Here is a 17,964-nt window from a genome sequence, read left to right as displayed (position 1 = left end):
TATTTAATCCCACGATTCATAATGTAAGATTTAAAACAGCTGCAGCACAGAACAGGACTTGAAAGCATTGTTTGACCGATGGGAATTCAGAAGCTTCAACACAGAACAAGGAGGTTATAATAACAATCTTTGGCTTACTGCATGTAGGCACACAGACATTAACCAGCACCGTTAAATCAATCAGAAAGCATCATAAACACATTCAGATTCTGCAGTATCATAATCATGCTTCTAGGGAGCTGGGTGGCCAAATGAACAAACTGTAGAGGTTTCTGGTCAGTGTCGTATCAATTATTCATGGTGTTGGTGATCCAGTCCAGGTAGTCAGGGATGCGCGTGTAAATGTAGAGTTCGTCTATAGAGCAGGACACCACCCCATAGGCCACACCGTTACAGACCAATGAACTACCGGAGTCTCCCTGGAAATAACACATGTAGACCACGATACTGAACAAATGAACAGGCACATTTCACTTGGAAAGATTCATGCCATCCATCAAGGTGAAAGTATTGTTTTCTTTCTTAACTCCCATATTCTTTCCCCTGCAAAATTACATACTTTAAGACGCCACTTACCTGACCAGGTCCATTTAGTCCTGAAGAGCAGAACGCATGGTTGTCTGAGCATACTTGACTCGCAACCAGTGTCACGTTGAGGTCTAGTAGCACAGAGGATCCTTTGTTTACTCCCCTGATATTGAAGCCCCAGCCTGACACCAGACAGTCCTTGGGCACCTCCTCATCTTCTGTCTGCGGGAGGCCAATGGGTCTCACACGGTTGGTGAGAAGCACATTCTTCTCCAGCTGGGAGGCAGAAAGAGCGGGGATGTCAAATGTTACAACTTACACCCTTAGATATTCTATAACCTACCTTAATAGTGGTAAACTAATTATTATTATTTGTTGTGACATGTCTGATACAAAGAAATTGCATACTTTGACATTGTAGCCACATCAACATGCATGCACAATTTCACAAAAAAACAGTATGAGTAACTTTAGGTCCTAGCTAGGGGATTTACCTTGAGTAGCATGATATCATTATCATGTTCTTCATTATCATAATGTGGATGTGGAAATGCCTGTTTCACAAACATTTCCTGAGCGCTTTCCTGTTGCACGTTGTGGACTCCCAGCTTGACCTTAATGGATCTGTAACATACACAGACACAATGTAATACAATATACTGTAGTCTTACACATATCTGCAGCAGGCAGTAGTGGGTTAATCACAGAGGCTGATTGAAAACATAATGTTAATCTATGTCATGTCAATCTACAGTTTATTCTTGCACTCCCCTTTGTTCAGCATGTGCCTTGACATTTCAACAGTCTGCAATACGTCGTAATGGTGCGTGATCCAATGTATTGGTAGGTTTTTCATACTGCACCTTTTATCTCAGCGTTTGGCTATTGGAGCTCTTAGCCCTGGGCTAAGCTGTGTTTCATATCTAAATTCTCCAAAGGGTACGTTAGAAATGCATAATGTCACAATGGGTAAATGCAAAATTAGGAAGAGCTGTGAAACATGGGTTAGCGTAGGATAGCCCTAGCCTAAAAACCGTAAAAATATTCAGGTGTGAAAAACCTAGAGACAAGTGTCCTTTTAATAGGTGGGATTGCAATAAATACCAGTGTTTGACTAGCAATAATTTTGCACTTGTTTTGGCTGAAATCTAATTCCCTGCATATAAGGTAGGAAAGAGAAACAGTTGCATGATTTATAGGGCAGACAATGGCTTATATCTCCCCATATATTTGCCCCTGGTATTCTCTCACTAGATAAGCGAACATTACTGACCTCCCATTGCAGTGGGCAGCAGTCATCACAAAGTCCTCTCTCACTAGAAAGCCAGCACAGTTTTTGGGCTTCAGGATGTTGGTGGTAGCCCTCTCCAGGAGGACCATGTAGGGTCTGCTGTAAGGCACGGCCTCCTTGCCCCCATAGATGCGCCCTGCATGCACTGTGACAGCACCAAAAATCAGGACCCACAATATTTAACGATAGATGTGCATTTTTCATCTTACCCTCATAAAGGTTATGCAATACTTGATGCAATACACCCCCCTCCATATCTATCTGGACATTGAAGCTACCATTTAAAATGTGGCTCTATACTCCAGCATTTTGGATTTAAGATAGAATGTTTCACATGAGGAGACAGTCCAGAATGTCACCTTTATTCGAGGGTATTTTCATACATATCTGTTTTACCATTTAGAAATGAAAGAACTTTATATATCTAGTCCCCCATTATCTTTGTCCCTCTGTAACTTTCTAACTTTTTATCATTCACAATTCATTTGTGATTACTCATAATCATGGTAGCATCCACATAAATGTAGATGTGTTCAGAAACTATTCTTACGTAAAATAAAAGTGACTCCAAAATGACTCAATACATTACTAACTATTCACTTCCTATTGAGCAAAACATAATCCGAAACACAACCAAAACAAGCTGTAAAAGCATCCAAAAAGTTTGTAAAGCCAAAAGCTTGATGTAGTCATTGTGTGCAAGGAATATGGGACCTACCAAACTTTTAACTACTTAATACACTATAAGTGAATTTGTCCAAATACTGATGGGGGTACTAGACACAGTTGAAGTCGGAAGTTTACATACACCTTTGCCAAATACATTTAAACTCAGTTTTTCACAATTCTTGACATTTAATCCCAGTAAAAATTCCCTGTCTTAGGTCAGTTAGTATCACCACTTTATTTTAAGATTGTGAAATGTCAGAATAATAGTAGAGAGAATGATTTATTTCAGCTTTTATTTCTTTCATCACATTCCCAGTGGGTCAGAAGTTTACATACACTCAATTAGCATTTGGTAGCAATGCCTTTAAATTGTTTAACATGGGTCAAACGTTTCGGGTAGCCTTCCACAAGCTTCCCACAATAAGTTGGGTGACTTTTGGCCCATTCCTCCTGACAGAGCTGGTGTAACTGAGTCAGGTTTGTAGGCCTCCTTGCTCGCACACGCTTTACCAGTTCTGCCCACACATTATCTATAGGATTGAGGTCAGGGCTTTGTGATGGCCACTCCAATACCGTGACTTTGTTGTCCTTAAGCCATTTTGCCACAACTTTGGAAGTATGCTTGGGGCCATTGTCCATTTGGAAGACCCATTTGCGACCAAGCTTTAACTTCCTGACTGATGTCTTGAGATGTTACTTCAATATATCCACACAATTTTCCTCCCTCATGATGCCATCTATTTTGTGAAGTGCACCAGTCCCTCGTGCAGCAAAGCACCCCCACAACATGATGTTGTCACCCCCGTGTGTCACGATTGGGATGGTGTTCTTCGGGCATTGCAAGCCTCCCCCTTTTTCCTCCAAACATAACAATGGTCATTATGGCCAACAGTTCTATTTTTGTTTCATTAGACCAGAGGACACTTCTCCAAAAAGTATGATCTTTGTCCCCATGTGCAGTTGCAAACCGTAGTCTGGCTTTTTTATGGAGGTTTTGGAGCAGTGGCTTCTTCCTTGCTGAGCGGCCTTTCAGGTTAAGTCGATATAGGACTCATTTTACTGTGGATATGGATACTTTTGTACCTTATTCTTCCAGCATCTTCAGAAGGTCCTTTGCTGTTGTTCTGGGATTGATTTGCACTTTTCACACCAAAGTACGTTCATCTCTAGGAGACAGAACGCGTCTCCTTCCTGAGTGGTATGATGGCTGCATGGTCCCATGGTGTTTATACTTGCGTACTATTGTTTGTACAGATGAACGTGGTACCTTCAGGTGTTTGGAAATTGCTCCCAAGGATGAACCAGACTTATGGAGGTCTAGCATTTTTTTCTGAGGTCTTGGCTGATTTCTTTTGATTTCCCCATGATATCAAGCAAAGAGGCACTGCGTTTGAAGGTAGGCCTTGAAATACATCCACAGGTACACCTCCAATTTACTCAAATTATGTCATTTAGCCTATCAGAAGCTTCTAAAGCCATGACATCATTTTCTGGAATTTTCCAAGTTGTTTAAAGGCACAGTCTACTTAGTGTATGTAAACTTATGACCCACTGGAATTGTGATACAGTGAACTATAAGTGAAATAATCTGTCTGTAAACAATTGTTGGAAAAATTACTTGTGTCGTGCACAAAGTAGCTGTCCTAACCGACTTGTCAAAACTATAGTTTGTTAACAAGAAATTTGTGGAGTTGTTGAAAAACGAGTTTTAATGACTCCAACCTAAGTGTATGTAAACTTCGGACTTCAACTGTAGATACATGTATTTATTTTCTAAATGGTAAAACAGATACGTATGAAAATACCCTTATTTAAAGTATTTCTGTACTTTCACCTCATACGAAACATTTGATCTCAAATCCAAAACGCTGGAGTATAGAACCATATTTAAAATGTTGGCTTTCTGTCCAAATACATATGGAGGGGAGTGCGTCAGCTGTCTTTTATCAACACTTTTCAGACACAGTTTTTTACTGTACATTCCTTGAATTCCCTTCAGTACAAGTTTGGATTGGTAGTAGTAGACTGCAAAAGTACATCAAGACCCTGAATCAATACATACATTTAAAGTCTAGGTATTTGCTTTCTTTACCTTTGCTGTAGAAGATGAGCATTAGGACCAGAGTACCCAGGTTCAGTGGAATGCCCATAGTGAATGGAGTTCAGTTGAGCAATTGATGTGGTTGGAGACCTGTGAGAAATGTCATTCAGTCTCTTACTACACTCCAGCTTTAAATAGGCCTTGGGGGAGACAGACCAGGAACTAATCATCTATGCATATATTATGAGTGATTGACACTGAGAGTGATGAATGACAGAGCTTAAACCCTTTCCTGTTGTGTGCATCTTTCATTTAACGTTGGTTGTGATGTAGCCTACTGCCTCTGAACCACTACAGGCAAGACATAAATATTTGAAATGGTGAAACTATAGCTAGGCTAGTTGTTATGGACTATAGGGGTCTTTCGGGAACATCATGGGACTGAAAGGAAAGAACACAGACACGTGGATTATTTTTGAGAACTATTTTCTGCTGTAACGAGAGAAGACCCTTGTGGGTGACATTGAACAAATATCCTATGATGATGATTTATGTTTTGATAGGTTTATATGATATGAAAAGCCACTTCTAGTGTGTGACCCAAGGCTGACTTATAATTGAGTCTACTGGTGCATCATTTAGCATAAATCAGGCCATTTGGCCGACTGTGATCCAAATACATCCGTCATAATTTACCATTCAATGTCTCTGAGGTAGAAGCAGCAGACAGCTTTGAAGATTCCCATTCCCTGTTCAAAGTCATGGCTCTTATAAGAGCCTCTTTGTCTGCCATCGGGCTCCAGAGGTAACGCTATTTCAACGATACCCCAGTCAAAAGAGAGTGTATCGAAATAGGATTGGTTTGATATAAGGGTTACTTGTACCAAGTGCTTTCTGATCTGAGTAATTTGTCTGGTATGAAGAAGGCATTAGAGTCCTTTGGGAAGAAAACAAGAGGATCAAGTGACTCTCTTACAGTATATTATATTAACCTGCAGAGATGACAGTGAGCATCACAGTCAGTCATTCTACTTCCAACCAGAAATCCAAATAAAATTATACCACTATTAGAAATATTAATGGATGGCATAAATCAAATGCACTTAATGATGTATCTTGGGAAAAGTAAAGGAGAAGCTGACTTGAAAGGTATGGGTACCCTCGGTCGTAAAATACCAGTGCTCAACATCGTTATTCGCTTTGAAAATAATATTTGAACGATGTTCCATTTATTCAAGTGGAAAAATTATTTTAGATTGGAATTGAACTTCAGGGTCAATGATTGGATCATGGACTGTCACACAAGTATCAGAGCTGCCTCAAGGATTTAAGTCTAGATCACTTTTAGGAATGTCCATTAATCTTACACATTTTGCATTTTCCCCATTGGCATGGTGCAATTTGTTTCCAATTGCTTCAGTTGATTTTAGTTCATAACATAATAATAGCAGGGTATTACTAGTATTACTATTTGCCAGAAAAGCAATGAAACAGTTGGCTCCTCTTCTCCCCGTGACCCACGTGAACATATCTATTATTGTACTGTCTCTCACACCCACACACAGGGATGCTGAGGCTGCTTCTGGTTGCCATGCAAATCTAAACCAAAGGTCTGCTTTCTGATACCTTCAAACCACATGAACCTCCTTTCTCCCTAAGTGACCCTCCTGTTAAGCTGCTGTAGATACCTTTACGGGATGTGTAAAACCTACCAACCAGAAATGCATAAGAAATTGTGATTTGGTAACAACCTATTTCCCTTGGCTGAAAAGGGTACCCATTTGTTTCTGGTATGCAAATAAACTGACCGCATAGCCCCATGTATGTCTATTACATACCTTCCAGAGTCTAGACTGAATAATACTCCCTTTCATACCTGAGCCACAAGCTTTTTATTTTAATTGTTTGGACTAATGTGCAACAGTGAATTTTGTGAGGAGAAAAGTGGCAGGGAGAAGTGAATGGGCTCTGGGAGCTGTGTGATGGCGTAATGGGAATCACAGGAGGAGGCAGAGAGGAGCTGGACAAAGAGGCAGCCCAGCAGGAGAGGCCTTTACCGTCAGTCTGTCAGCTTTATTGGAACCGCGGGGGTTGAGCTCCGCCTGGTTTAGCCATTGGCCATTGAGGTAGAAAGCGGGGAAAGTAGTTACAGTCGTAAAAAGTCCATAAATCATGGCGCAAATTACATGTTTATTAAGAAGAAAACAAAACGACAACACTAAAATGAGGACCAAAAAACGGACATTCCTTGACCATCTTATTGAAATCACATATGTGGTAGGCAGGGGATTCATTCCTGGCCCACTGTAGAGTTGTGGATGTGGCATTATCTCTGTAGTATGATCATGTTATAAAGAGGGCTACACCCAGAAACACATGATTGGATCTGTGTGCCGACGACACGACGGTGGTTGGCCTGATCACCGAAGATGATGAGATAGCCTATAGGGAGGAGGTCAGAGACCTGGCAGTGTGGTGCCAGGACAACAACCTCTCCCTCAATATCAGCAAGACAAAGGAGCTGATCGTGGACTACAGGAAACGGAGGGCTGAGCCCACTCCCGTTCACATGGGGCTGTAGTGGAGCGGGTCGAGAGCTTCAATTTCCTCTGTGTCCACATCACTACGTTCTTACATGGTCCACACACAGCAACACAGATGTGAAGAGGGCACGACAACGCCTCTTACCTCTCAGAAGGAATTTGTTGGGGGGCATTGGCCCTCAGATCCTCAAAAAGTTCCACAGCATTGAGAGCATCTTGACTGGCTGCATCCCCGCAACTTCTTGGCATCCGACCACAAGGCGCTACAGACGGTAGTGCGTACGGCCCAGTACACCAGGTCCTCTATATCAGGCGGTGTCAGAGGAAGGCCCTAAACCTTTTCTAAAACTCCAGCCACCCAATTCATAGACTGTTTTCTTTGCTACCGCACGGCAAGCGGTACCGAAGCACCAAGTCTGGAACCAACAGGACACTGAACAGCTTCTACCCCCAAGCCATAAGACTGCTAAATAGTTAGTTAAATAATTAACCAAATAGCTACCCGGACCATCTGCATTGACCTTTTTTGCACTCATTGCATACGCTGCTGCTACTGTTTATTATCTGTTACTTTATTCGTAGTTATATTTGCATATCTACCTCAATGACCTCGTACCCCTGCACATCAACTCAGTACTGGTACCCCGTGTATATAGCCAAGTTATCGTTACTCATTGTGTATTTATTACTACTTTTATCATTACGTGTTTTACTTTTCTATTATTTCTCTATTTTATTTGTCTCTGCATTGTTGGGAAGGGCCCGTAAGTAAACATTTCACTGTTAGTCTACACCTGTTGTTTACGAAGCATGTGATGAATAAAATGTGATTTGATTTGTGTTGATAGGATGGAGAGGTACTAAAGACTGACTTCCTAGTCCTCCATCAGCTCAGTTTTGATTTGTCTGTCCAGATAACTAGCTACAATGCCTCCAGCCTCTGACTGATATCATGCCATGTTTATTATAGAAGTAATCCTTTAGCCACTTGTCCATCGTGGCCTCTGAAGCGGCTCACATGACAGCTGAGTGGTCTATGGAATTCTTGGTTGAGAAAGTAAAAATCAATAGACATAAAATCTGTAGGGGCTCCAGAGTGGCACAGCGATCTAAGGCATTGCATCTCAGTGCTAGAGGCGTCACTACAGACACCCTGGTTCGATTCCAGGCTGTATCACAACCGGCCGTGATTGGGAGTCCCATAGGGCGGCGCATAATCGGCTCAGCGTCGTCCGGGTTTGGCTGGTGTAAGCCGTCATTGTAAATAAGAATTTGTTCTTAAACTGACTTGCCTAGTTAAATAAAGGCTAAATATTTTTATAAAAAAATATATATCTAGTCTAGATGCTGTTCTTTAGACGAGGGAGGAAAAGACAACTTCAGTAAAACTTTTGATAAGGCACATAAACTGAAATATTGTTTCTAAAGATTGGTGTTTCACAATTCCACAGATGTGTGTTTCAAAATCCCATTCACGTGATCAACAATGAAAACTTTGTAAAACCCAGTCGTATGTATTTGAGCGTGTTTTTTTCGAGGAGCAGGGTGAAATCAGGCCATAGTTATGCACGCATTGCCCTCTCTCTCTTTCTCTGTCTCTGAGAGGAGAGCTGAAGAAGAAAGGCCCATGTTTGCTTGGGTCCCGCCGGGCCCTGGAAGAGGGACCTGCCAAACAGACGCACACTAGGCCAGGGGACAGAGAGAGGAGCCCAGAGCAGTAGCTCACCCCAACCACGGGACCAGGGGATGTGACTAGGCCAGTGTTCCCAAATGGTACCTTACCCCTTTCCACTTGCTGAACCAATGAAAATGCTAGTTTAAGTAGGCTTACCCAAGGAGGATCTCATGCCTTTCCCCTGCATAGAGAGAAAAAATGGGGGTGGATGCACTCCCTCTCTACACGATCATAGGTAATTGCTATTTGTTTGACAGCCTGGACTATTTAGAGAGCCAGAGGTTATGCTGTTAAGCTTCTTGGCAGACCTCTGTGCATGACTTCATCTGATGTTTTTCATAAGCTTCTTTATGGCAGCATCAATAACAAAATATTAATGGTAATAGTAAATGATAATAACGTTTGACAGCTGGTCACCTGTGATTCTTTTCACCAAGTATCATGTCGAGACCGAGACCATGGCCAAGTGCACATCCTCTGCCCTCCTCACTTCATTCTATCATTCCTGTATGTTTCCAAAGATGACTCCTGCTGTACGAAAGTGCTTGGAACCGTTTCGAAAGCATGCAATTAACAGTAGCATGCGTTTCCTTATGAATGGTGAGACTAGTAAACCGTACTGTACTAAAAAAAACGTTATCTTATCTGATCAGGTGCTGATATCTGTATCGCTTCACGAGATATACAGGTTTATTAGGCCTTACTCCTCCTCTGACACAGACAAAAAAGTATCTATATCATCTGTCATGTAACCCCTATGCACACGGCTCAGTACACTCAAACACAAATGGAATTTGTGTAAATACTTTCTAACTGTCGTTATGTTTACTATCTGACAGGACCACACAGCAAGCGATATACTGTATGTCCTCAACATCTTCAAGCATTTGGATGAGTAACATACTCAGGAAATGTGTCATTGTGAAAGTCATGCACTTTAAACGTTTATCATGATGAGTTGACGGGCCAAGCTTCAACACGTTGTGTATCTTTACTGTGATTATTTACAAAAACAGGCAAGAACAGAAATTAAGTAAATAGAATTGGCCAAAAGCTTAATTGTGATAAACTAGCCCCTTCAACTGTCTGTGTGCCAGAACCTCTTGGCCAAGTCAGCTAGATGTCTGCCTGTCGCCATGGTAACACCACAAGGGTTGCCAAGGCACTAAGCGGGTATTAAGTGACGTCCCACTGTCCAGCACTCAGCGTCTGATGAAAGTAAGACTTCATGCAAAAGTCTCTATCCTATTTACACAGCTGGAAATGTACTGGGGCTACTCAGGTAGCTCAAGCTTTCCTACAGTTACTGAAGGCCAGGGAAATAGCAGAGATCCACCTGCGATTTCAATACATGATCTCCAAGTCACGTGTTAAAATGTTTTTTTGTTGAATTAAATGTAGCTTTTATACTTGCAAATGATCTGTACATCAACACAGTGAATGGGATTAAGGTTTCTTAACTGATGGAAGACCGTGGGTCATGTCGACAGCGCATATGAATTTGCTTGTCATATGGTCATAAGATTATGGTCAGGTCACAATGTTCTCATGTGAACTTTTGGTAGGCTGAGTGATTTTTGTTTTGTTTTGAGAACGTACTTAGAGCGCCAAGGCCTTATTTCCGTGGATATTGGGTGGTTAAAGAAAACCAAAACATCTCCATTTGCTAGAGGCGTGTTGTGCTGTGTGTAGTCGCTGAAACTAAACACGAGGGTTCTCATGGATGGTATAAGGCATTATTCACAGAGAACATCAACTCAACACAGTCTCCCAGACATCTAGCTAGCTCTGTGGTGGACTCCCTGCACTCTGACAGACTTCTGATCTAGATCCTGGCATCTCATCTGATAGCCCTGCCTGCAATGCTAACCCAACTTTAAAGAGAAAACTCTTAACTAGATCCGAATCAGTTCTTTTCACCATATAATTCAAAACAATTGGCAGCAGAAGATTGAGAAATGGTGGTTTGTTGAGGAGAGACTGATGGAAAAATGTTGGGACCTCAGTCTATTTATTCTCCTCTATGGGAGTGCACTCAAGGATGTGTTCTCAAGCTCTCCAGCACCACAACACAGTAATTCGTAGAATGATTGAGACTAAAAGCAGTACATAATCGCAGCACACAATTGGCATGAAACGGGGGGGATTGGATCAGTAATCAGAGAGAATTTACATGATGAGCTAATGTTGTTATTAATGTGGTTAAGAATAGAAAACCTGCTACTGCTCGTTCTCCTCCGCCTGCAGAGACACAGACACGCACTCTGACCATGAAGCTATGGTCTGTATGTTGTATGCTCTGTTTATTTCCATTTAATACAATGCTTCATGAAGTCTAATCGGATAGGCTTTCCGCAGAGCTACCGGTAGAGCAACTACAAGAAACATCCATTCACATTTACACAGTCATTTAGCAGACGCTCTTATCCAGAGCGACTTACAGTAGTGAGTGCATACATTTTCATACATCAGTGGCACCCCTTCAATTTCAATGTTCAATTGAGTACCACAGTATGAGTCATATTACCCATAGAACCTAGCGGTAAAACCCAGCAATGGTTCCAATTGTTTTTCCACCATATGTTTTTCCATAGGGGATTTTAGAACTACTTTATATAAGGTCTGTGTTTCGTGTCTACCCTGGTGTGACATTTTGATAAGTGCGCAAATCTCTCGGACAAGGTAACGTTTATCAATACATTCGCCTGTAATCACCACCCAAAAATGAAACGCTAATTAGCCGCTAATGTGGCTATCATACAGAACTACATATCCTGTCACAAGCTTTGACGTAATCACTCAGGGCACAGGGTGGGAAAAACCTCCACATTTCTCAATGCAAACTCTCATCAACAAGTAGCAAGTGACCTAGCAAGTAGATATTATAGCCTTGTAAGTTTCTGGTGTAAATCATTTATATTGTATTTCTTGTTTGTATTCTTGTTTAGCATTTTTCAAATTACCTAGCTAGCTACCATAGCATTTTCTTTATTACTACAATGTTTTTAATTACCCTAGCCTTTGTAACTAACTAGCTAATCTTAGGGCTCTCTGTCGATCAGAAGCAAAGATCGTTCTGTGCTATGTACTGGATTGTAACCAGCTGTGTGATAAGGTAAGCCCTGTTTGTTAGCTGCTAACGAGCTATTCTGGTTATGCGAAAGATCTGTGGTTAGCAAGATGCTTTCGAAAATTAGCTAGACAACCACCTGTAGTTATATGTGCAAACAAGTAAAAACAGAACCAGCATAGGCTAGCATAATGACTGTTGTGACCTTTTAATTTTGACAAGTGCTTTGTGAGCTAGCCAGCTAGTTTTTATTTAACCTTTATTTAACTAGGCAAGTCAGTTAAGAACAAATTCTTATTTACAATGGCGGCCAAACGGGGTGGGCTAACGTTAGCTCACGGTTTGTTTTAACTAACTTTAGCCCAATTATCTGTATTCCACTTTACAGACAACACCCCATTCAACAACTGTGATCTGAGGACCCTTTTTAGCAGCAACGGAGTAATACGCTTGGCCCTAACCACTGCTCCATAATTGCTGGTCGTCAACTTCCCTCTCCACACTTCTCCACTTTTAATGCTCTTATGCTCATCCTTGAAAAATGCCAAAAGTTCTGAAATAGACACCAAAGTCGACATATTGTACAAACAATTATCTAGGCTAAGTAATACAACATCATTTTTTAATCTACTGCTCTGCTAACTAGCTAGCTAAAGTGTAGTCAGTGGCTAGCTAAAACAGAGAAAGGGGATAGAAGAAGTTCAACACTTTATTAAATGAATTAAATGAATTTCAATACAGCACATGGATTCATCATGGATTGGACACAGGTCTCTGATAAAACTGGTGAACGGTAGCTTCCTGCAGGAATTTGTAGTCTTCCTGAGGTCTTGTCTGTTGCTAATTAGCATTTCACATTTTTTTGAGTAAATTGAGGCAAATATATTGTTAAAACTCACCTTGTCCGAGAGAGAATTACACGGTTATCAAAACATCACGCCAAGGTAAGCCTACACCAAACACATACCTAGTTTGAAGTGTTGGTAAAATTCACAATGTGAAAAATGAATGGTGAAAAAACAATGGGAACCATTTCTGTGTTTGACCGCTATTTATGGGTATTATGACATGTCTGATTGGTCAAAATGACTGAACGACCAGCTCACCTACTCTATTCCACATGAATCAGGGAACCCTAAAAAAATGCAAAAATTTTTTAAGGGTTAGGAGTCAGACCAAGAATGATCATTTGAAAAAAAACTAACTTTATTTGGATAGTTTGTAGTCTATCTGTAGATGCTCTATCGGAGCATCTACAGGGGCCAAACTTTGCACTTGGTTTTAAAAGCAATCGGAGAGAAAATTTAACAGATGCATCATGCAACCACAAGATAATGGTTGTGATAGAGGTGCTAGGGCCCCCTCCGCACTCCTCCGCTCGTTCTAATGACAGAAATAACATGCGCATCATGAAATTGAATCTTCTTTAAAGTCAGCTCTGTCGAGGAATACAGAGCCAGGGGAACTACCATGGGATATAGACCCACAGTAAATACTCTAAAGAGCCCACTGTCTCCCTGTTTGTCTGTAGCATAGTGTTCCTGACTACAGACAAGGGCCCTGAAATGCTATCTACAGACTCAGTAACATTTCAACTAATTATCTACTAATCATAGCCCTAACCTTAATCCTTACCCTAACCCTTATTCTAAACCTTACCCAACCGCAACCTTAGCAAGCAGTTGCTATCAACAGTTTTGATGTATGACCATCTGTAGAGCATCTACAAATGGAAATCTGGACAATCCGAATGAAGTGTGACCAAAAAACCCAACCGCAGTGTGAAGAATGCCCACTGTCTGTGTCAGACAGACAGACAGACAGACAGACAGACAGACAGACAGACAGACAGACAGACAGACAGACAGACAGACAGACAGACAGACAGACAGACAGACAGCAGACAGACTCAGTCTGAAGTGTCATGCCATGCTTAGAGAGAAATAATAGAGGTATCATAGCCTTGTCTGGGGCCTGAAGGATATAAATTGTGTCAGCCCGTGTGGATGTTTTGTGTGTTCTGCGTGAATCATTGTGATCTGCAAAACATATGGTGTACATATTCCAAGGTATCAGATAACAGCAGAATAATAGGAGATGGGGAACATTTCTGCAAATGAGGCTCCTCTAACTCTCAGTCAGTGAGACCATGCAGAGAATAGCTGCAGAATGTAAAACTGAAAGCATCGTACACTTGAGACTTCACTCCTGTGTGGCTACTCAGAAAAGAGGAAATGGAAGGAAAAATATACTTGCACTGATTAAACAGGAAACTAATAGTGGTGAAGCCCTGTCAGAAGTCAGAGATACAAGGATAAACCATATCAGGGATCTTGGCTGCCAAACTTTGCACTTGGTTTTAAAGCAATCGGAGCGAAAATTTAACAGATGCATCATGTAACACAAGATAATGGTTGTGATAGAGGTGCTAGGCCCCTCCGCACTCCTCGCTCGTTCTAATGACAGAAATGCATGCGCATCATGAAATTGAATCTTCTTTAAAGTCAGCTCTGTCTGAGGAATACAGAGCCCCAGGGGAACTACCATGGGATATAGACCCACAGTAAATACTCTAAGAGCCCACTGTCTCCCTGTTTTGCTGTAGACATAGTGTTCCTGACTACAGACAAGGGCCCTGAAATGCTAATGTGGCGGCCAAACAGTGTGAAAAGGAAAACAGACCTATTGTAAAGATTTTCACTGAAGACAATGAAGTTTGGCATTTTTATTTCATTATTTTTATTCACCTTTATTTAACCAGGTAGGCAGTTGAGAACAAGGTCTCATTTACAACTGAGACCTGGCCAAGATAAAGCAAAGCAGTGTGACGAAAACAACAACAAGAGTTACACATGGGATAAAAAACGTAAGTCAATAACACAATAGAACATCTGTATACAGTGTGTGCAAATGTATACAGTGTGGCAATGAAGTAAGGAGGTAAGGCAATAAATAGACCATAGCGGCGATGTAACTACAATTTAGCAATTAACACTGAAGTGATAGATGTGCAGATGAGGATGTGCAAGTAGAAATACTGGTGTGCAAAAAGAGCAGAAAAAACAAATACGGGGATGAGGTATGTACTCGCTCACTCTCTCACTCTGTGGGTAAGACATCATTTAAACATCACAGATATAAATCCCACTGGGCCCATGATAAAATGCGATATGAATTGTGTTGCATACTGGACCCTATTCCAACTAAACTACTTAAAGAGCTGCTTCATGTGCTTGGCCCTCCTATGTGAACATAATAATGGCTCTCTATCCACCGGATGTGTACCAAACTCACTAAAAGTGGCAGTAATAAAGCCTCTCTTGAAAAAGCCAAACCTTGACCAGAAAATATAAAAAACTATCGGCCTATATCGAATCTTCCATTCCTCTCAAAGAATTTTGAAAAAGCTGTTGCACAGCAACTCACTGCCTTCCTGAAGACAAAACAATGTATACGAAATGCTTCAGTCTGGTTTTAGACCCCATCATAGCACTGAGACTGCACTTGTGAAGGTGGTAAATTACCTTTTAATGGCGTCAGACCGAGGCTCTGCATCTGTCCTCGTGCTACTAGACTTTAGTGCTGCCTTTGATACCATCGATCACCACATTCTTTTGGAGAGATTGGAAACCCAAATTGGTCTACACGGACAAGTTCTGGCTTGGTTTAGATCTTATCTGTCGGAAAGATATCAGTTTGTCTCTGTGAATGGTTTGTCCTCTGACAAATCAACTGTACATTTCGGTGTTCCTCAAGGTCCGTTTTGGGACCACTATTGTTTTCACATATATTTTACCTCTTGGGATGTCATTTGAAAACATAATGTTAACTTCACTGCTATGCGGATGACACACAGCTGTACATTCAATGAAACATGGTGAAGCCCCAAATTGCCCTCGCTAGAAGCCTGTGTTTCAGACATAAGGAAGTGGATGGCTGAAAACGTTCTACTTTTAAACTCGGACAAAACAGAGATGCTTGTTCTAGTCCAAGAAACAAAGAGATCTTCTGTTGAATCTGACAATTAATCTTGTTGGTTGTAAAGTCGTCTCAAATAAAACTGTAAAGGACCTCGTCGTTACTCTGGACCCTGATCTTCTCTTTGACGAAACATATCAAGACTGTTTCAAGGACAGCTTTTTCCATCTACGTAACATTGCAAAAATCAGACATTTTCTGTCACAAGATTATGCAGAGAAATTGGTCCATGCTTTTGTTACTTCTAGGTTGGACTACTGCAATGCTCTACTTTCCGGCTACCTGGATAAAGCACTAAATAAACTTCAGTTATGCTAAATACGGTGCTTAGAATCCTGACTAGAAACCCAAAATTGTTATCATATTACCTCCATGCTACCCTCCCTACACAGGCTTCCTGTTAAGGCAAGGGCTATTTCAAGGTTTTACTGTTATTAACCTACAAAGCGTTACATGGATTGCTCCTACCTATCTTCCGAGTTGGTCCTGGCCGTACATACCTACACGTACGCTACGGCACAAGACGCAGGCCTCCTAATTGTCCCTAGAATTTCTAAGCAAACAGCTGGAGGCAGGGCTTTCTCCTATAGATCTCCATTTTTATGGATGTCTGCCTACCCATGTGAGAGACGCAGACTCGGTCTCAACTTTTAGTCTTTACTGAAGACTCATCTCTTCAGTGGATCATATGATTGAGTGTAGTCTGGCCCAGGAGTGTGAAGGTGAACGGAAAGGCTCTGGAGCAACGAACCGCCCTTGCTGTCTCTGCCTGGCCGGTTCCCCTCTCTCCACTGGGATTCTCTGCCTCTAACCCTATTACAGGGGCTGAGTCACTGGCCTACTGGTGCTCTTCCATGCCGTCCCTAGGAGGGGTGCGTCACTTGAGTGGGTTGAGTCATTGACATGGTCTTCCTGTCTGGGTTGGCGCCCCCCCCTTGTGTTGTGCCGTGGCAGAGATCTTTGTGGGCTATACTCGGCCTTGTCTCAGGATGGTAAGTTGGTGGTTGAAGATATCCCTCTAGTGGTGTGGGGGCTGTGTTTTGGCAAAGTGGGTGGGGTTATATCCTTCCTGTTTGGCCCTGTCCGGGGGTATCATCGGATGGGGCCACAGTGTCTCCTGACCGCTCCTGTCTCAGGATCCAGTATTTATGCTGCAGTAGTTTATGTGTCGGGGGGCTAGGGTTGGTCTGTTATATCTGGAGTACTTCTCCTGTCTTATCCGGTGTCTTGTGTGAATTTAAGTATGCTCTCTCTAATTCTCTCTTTCTCCCTTTCTTTCTCTCTCTCTCTCTCTCTCGGAGGACCTGAGCCCTAGGACCATGCCTCAGGACGACCTGGCATGATGACTCCTTGCTGTCCCCAGTCCACCTGGCCGTGCTGCTGCTCCAGTTTCAAGTGTTCTGCCTGCGGCTATGGAACCCTGACCTGTTCACCGGACGTGCTGTTTTCAACTCTCTAGAGACCGCAGGAGCGGTAGAGATACTCTTAATGATCGGCTATGAAAAGCCAACTGACATTTACTCCTGAGGTGCTGACTTGCTGCACCCTCGACAACTACTGTGATTATTATTATTTGACCATGCTGGTCATTTATGAACATTTGAACATCTTGGCTATGTTCTGATATAATCTCCACCCGGCACAGCCAGAAGAGGACTGGCCACCCCTCATAGCCTGGTTCCTCTCTAGGTGTCTTCCTAGGTTTTGGCCTTTCTAGGGAGTTTTTCCTAGCCACCGTGCTTCTACACCTGCATTGCTTGCTGTTTGGGGTTTTAGGCTGGGTTTCTGTACAGCACTTTGCGATATCAGCTGATGTACGAAGGGCTATATAAATACATTTGATTTGATTTGTTGTACTACTGAATGAAACTGTGAGGAGATGCACTCAGACCAGCCTTTGCAATTGAACTTACGTTAACTACATTACTATGTGGAATATTTAGAATATTTTTGGACCATTGGCTTCCCTGGAAACAGGTAGTGACAAGAGGCGCAATATGAGTTTGTCAGAGGTCGTCGCACTGAATGGGGATGGCTTTTGTGGTCCACACAACAAGAAGTGGCAGGTGTCCCAGTGATGTGGAGCTGACCTTGGACATGTTGCCAGTAAGGATGATCTTCAGTATGACCCTCCCTCCTTGATATCAAAATCCTTTGACGTCACTGCTT

General features: G+C 42.0%; 1 protein-coding gene across 1 annotated transcript; it reads right to left on the bottom strand.

Annotated features, from left to right (window-relative positions):
• Nucleotides 1-97: 97 nt before the first annotated feature.
• On the bottom strand, nt 98-4,706 carry LOC111975283 (mast cell protease 8). The gene is made up of 5 exons (XM_024003487.2): nt 4,581-4,706; nt 1,802-1,964; nt 1,023-1,152; nt 577-804; nt 98-419 (listed from the first exon to the last, which is right to left on the bottom strand). Exons 1-5 carry the CDS (start codon nt 4,636-4,638, stop codon nt 288-290), a joined length of 711 nt encoding a protein of 236 aa, XP_023859255.1. The 5' UTR covers nt 4,639-4,706; the 3' UTR covers nt 98-287.
• Nucleotides 4,707-17,964: the final 13,258 nt, after the last annotated feature.

This window comes from Salvelinus sp. IW2-2015, linkage group LG16 (genome assembly GCF_002910315.2).
Source record: "Salvelinus sp. IW2-2015 linkage group LG16, ASM291031v2, whole genome shotgun sequence".
Classification (NCBI taxonomy): domain Eukaryota; kingdom Metazoa; phylum Chordata; class Actinopteri; order Salmoniformes; family Salmonidae; genus Salvelinus; species Salvelinus sp. IW2-2015.
This window is presented reverse-complemented; position numbering and strand designations above follow the sequence as displayed.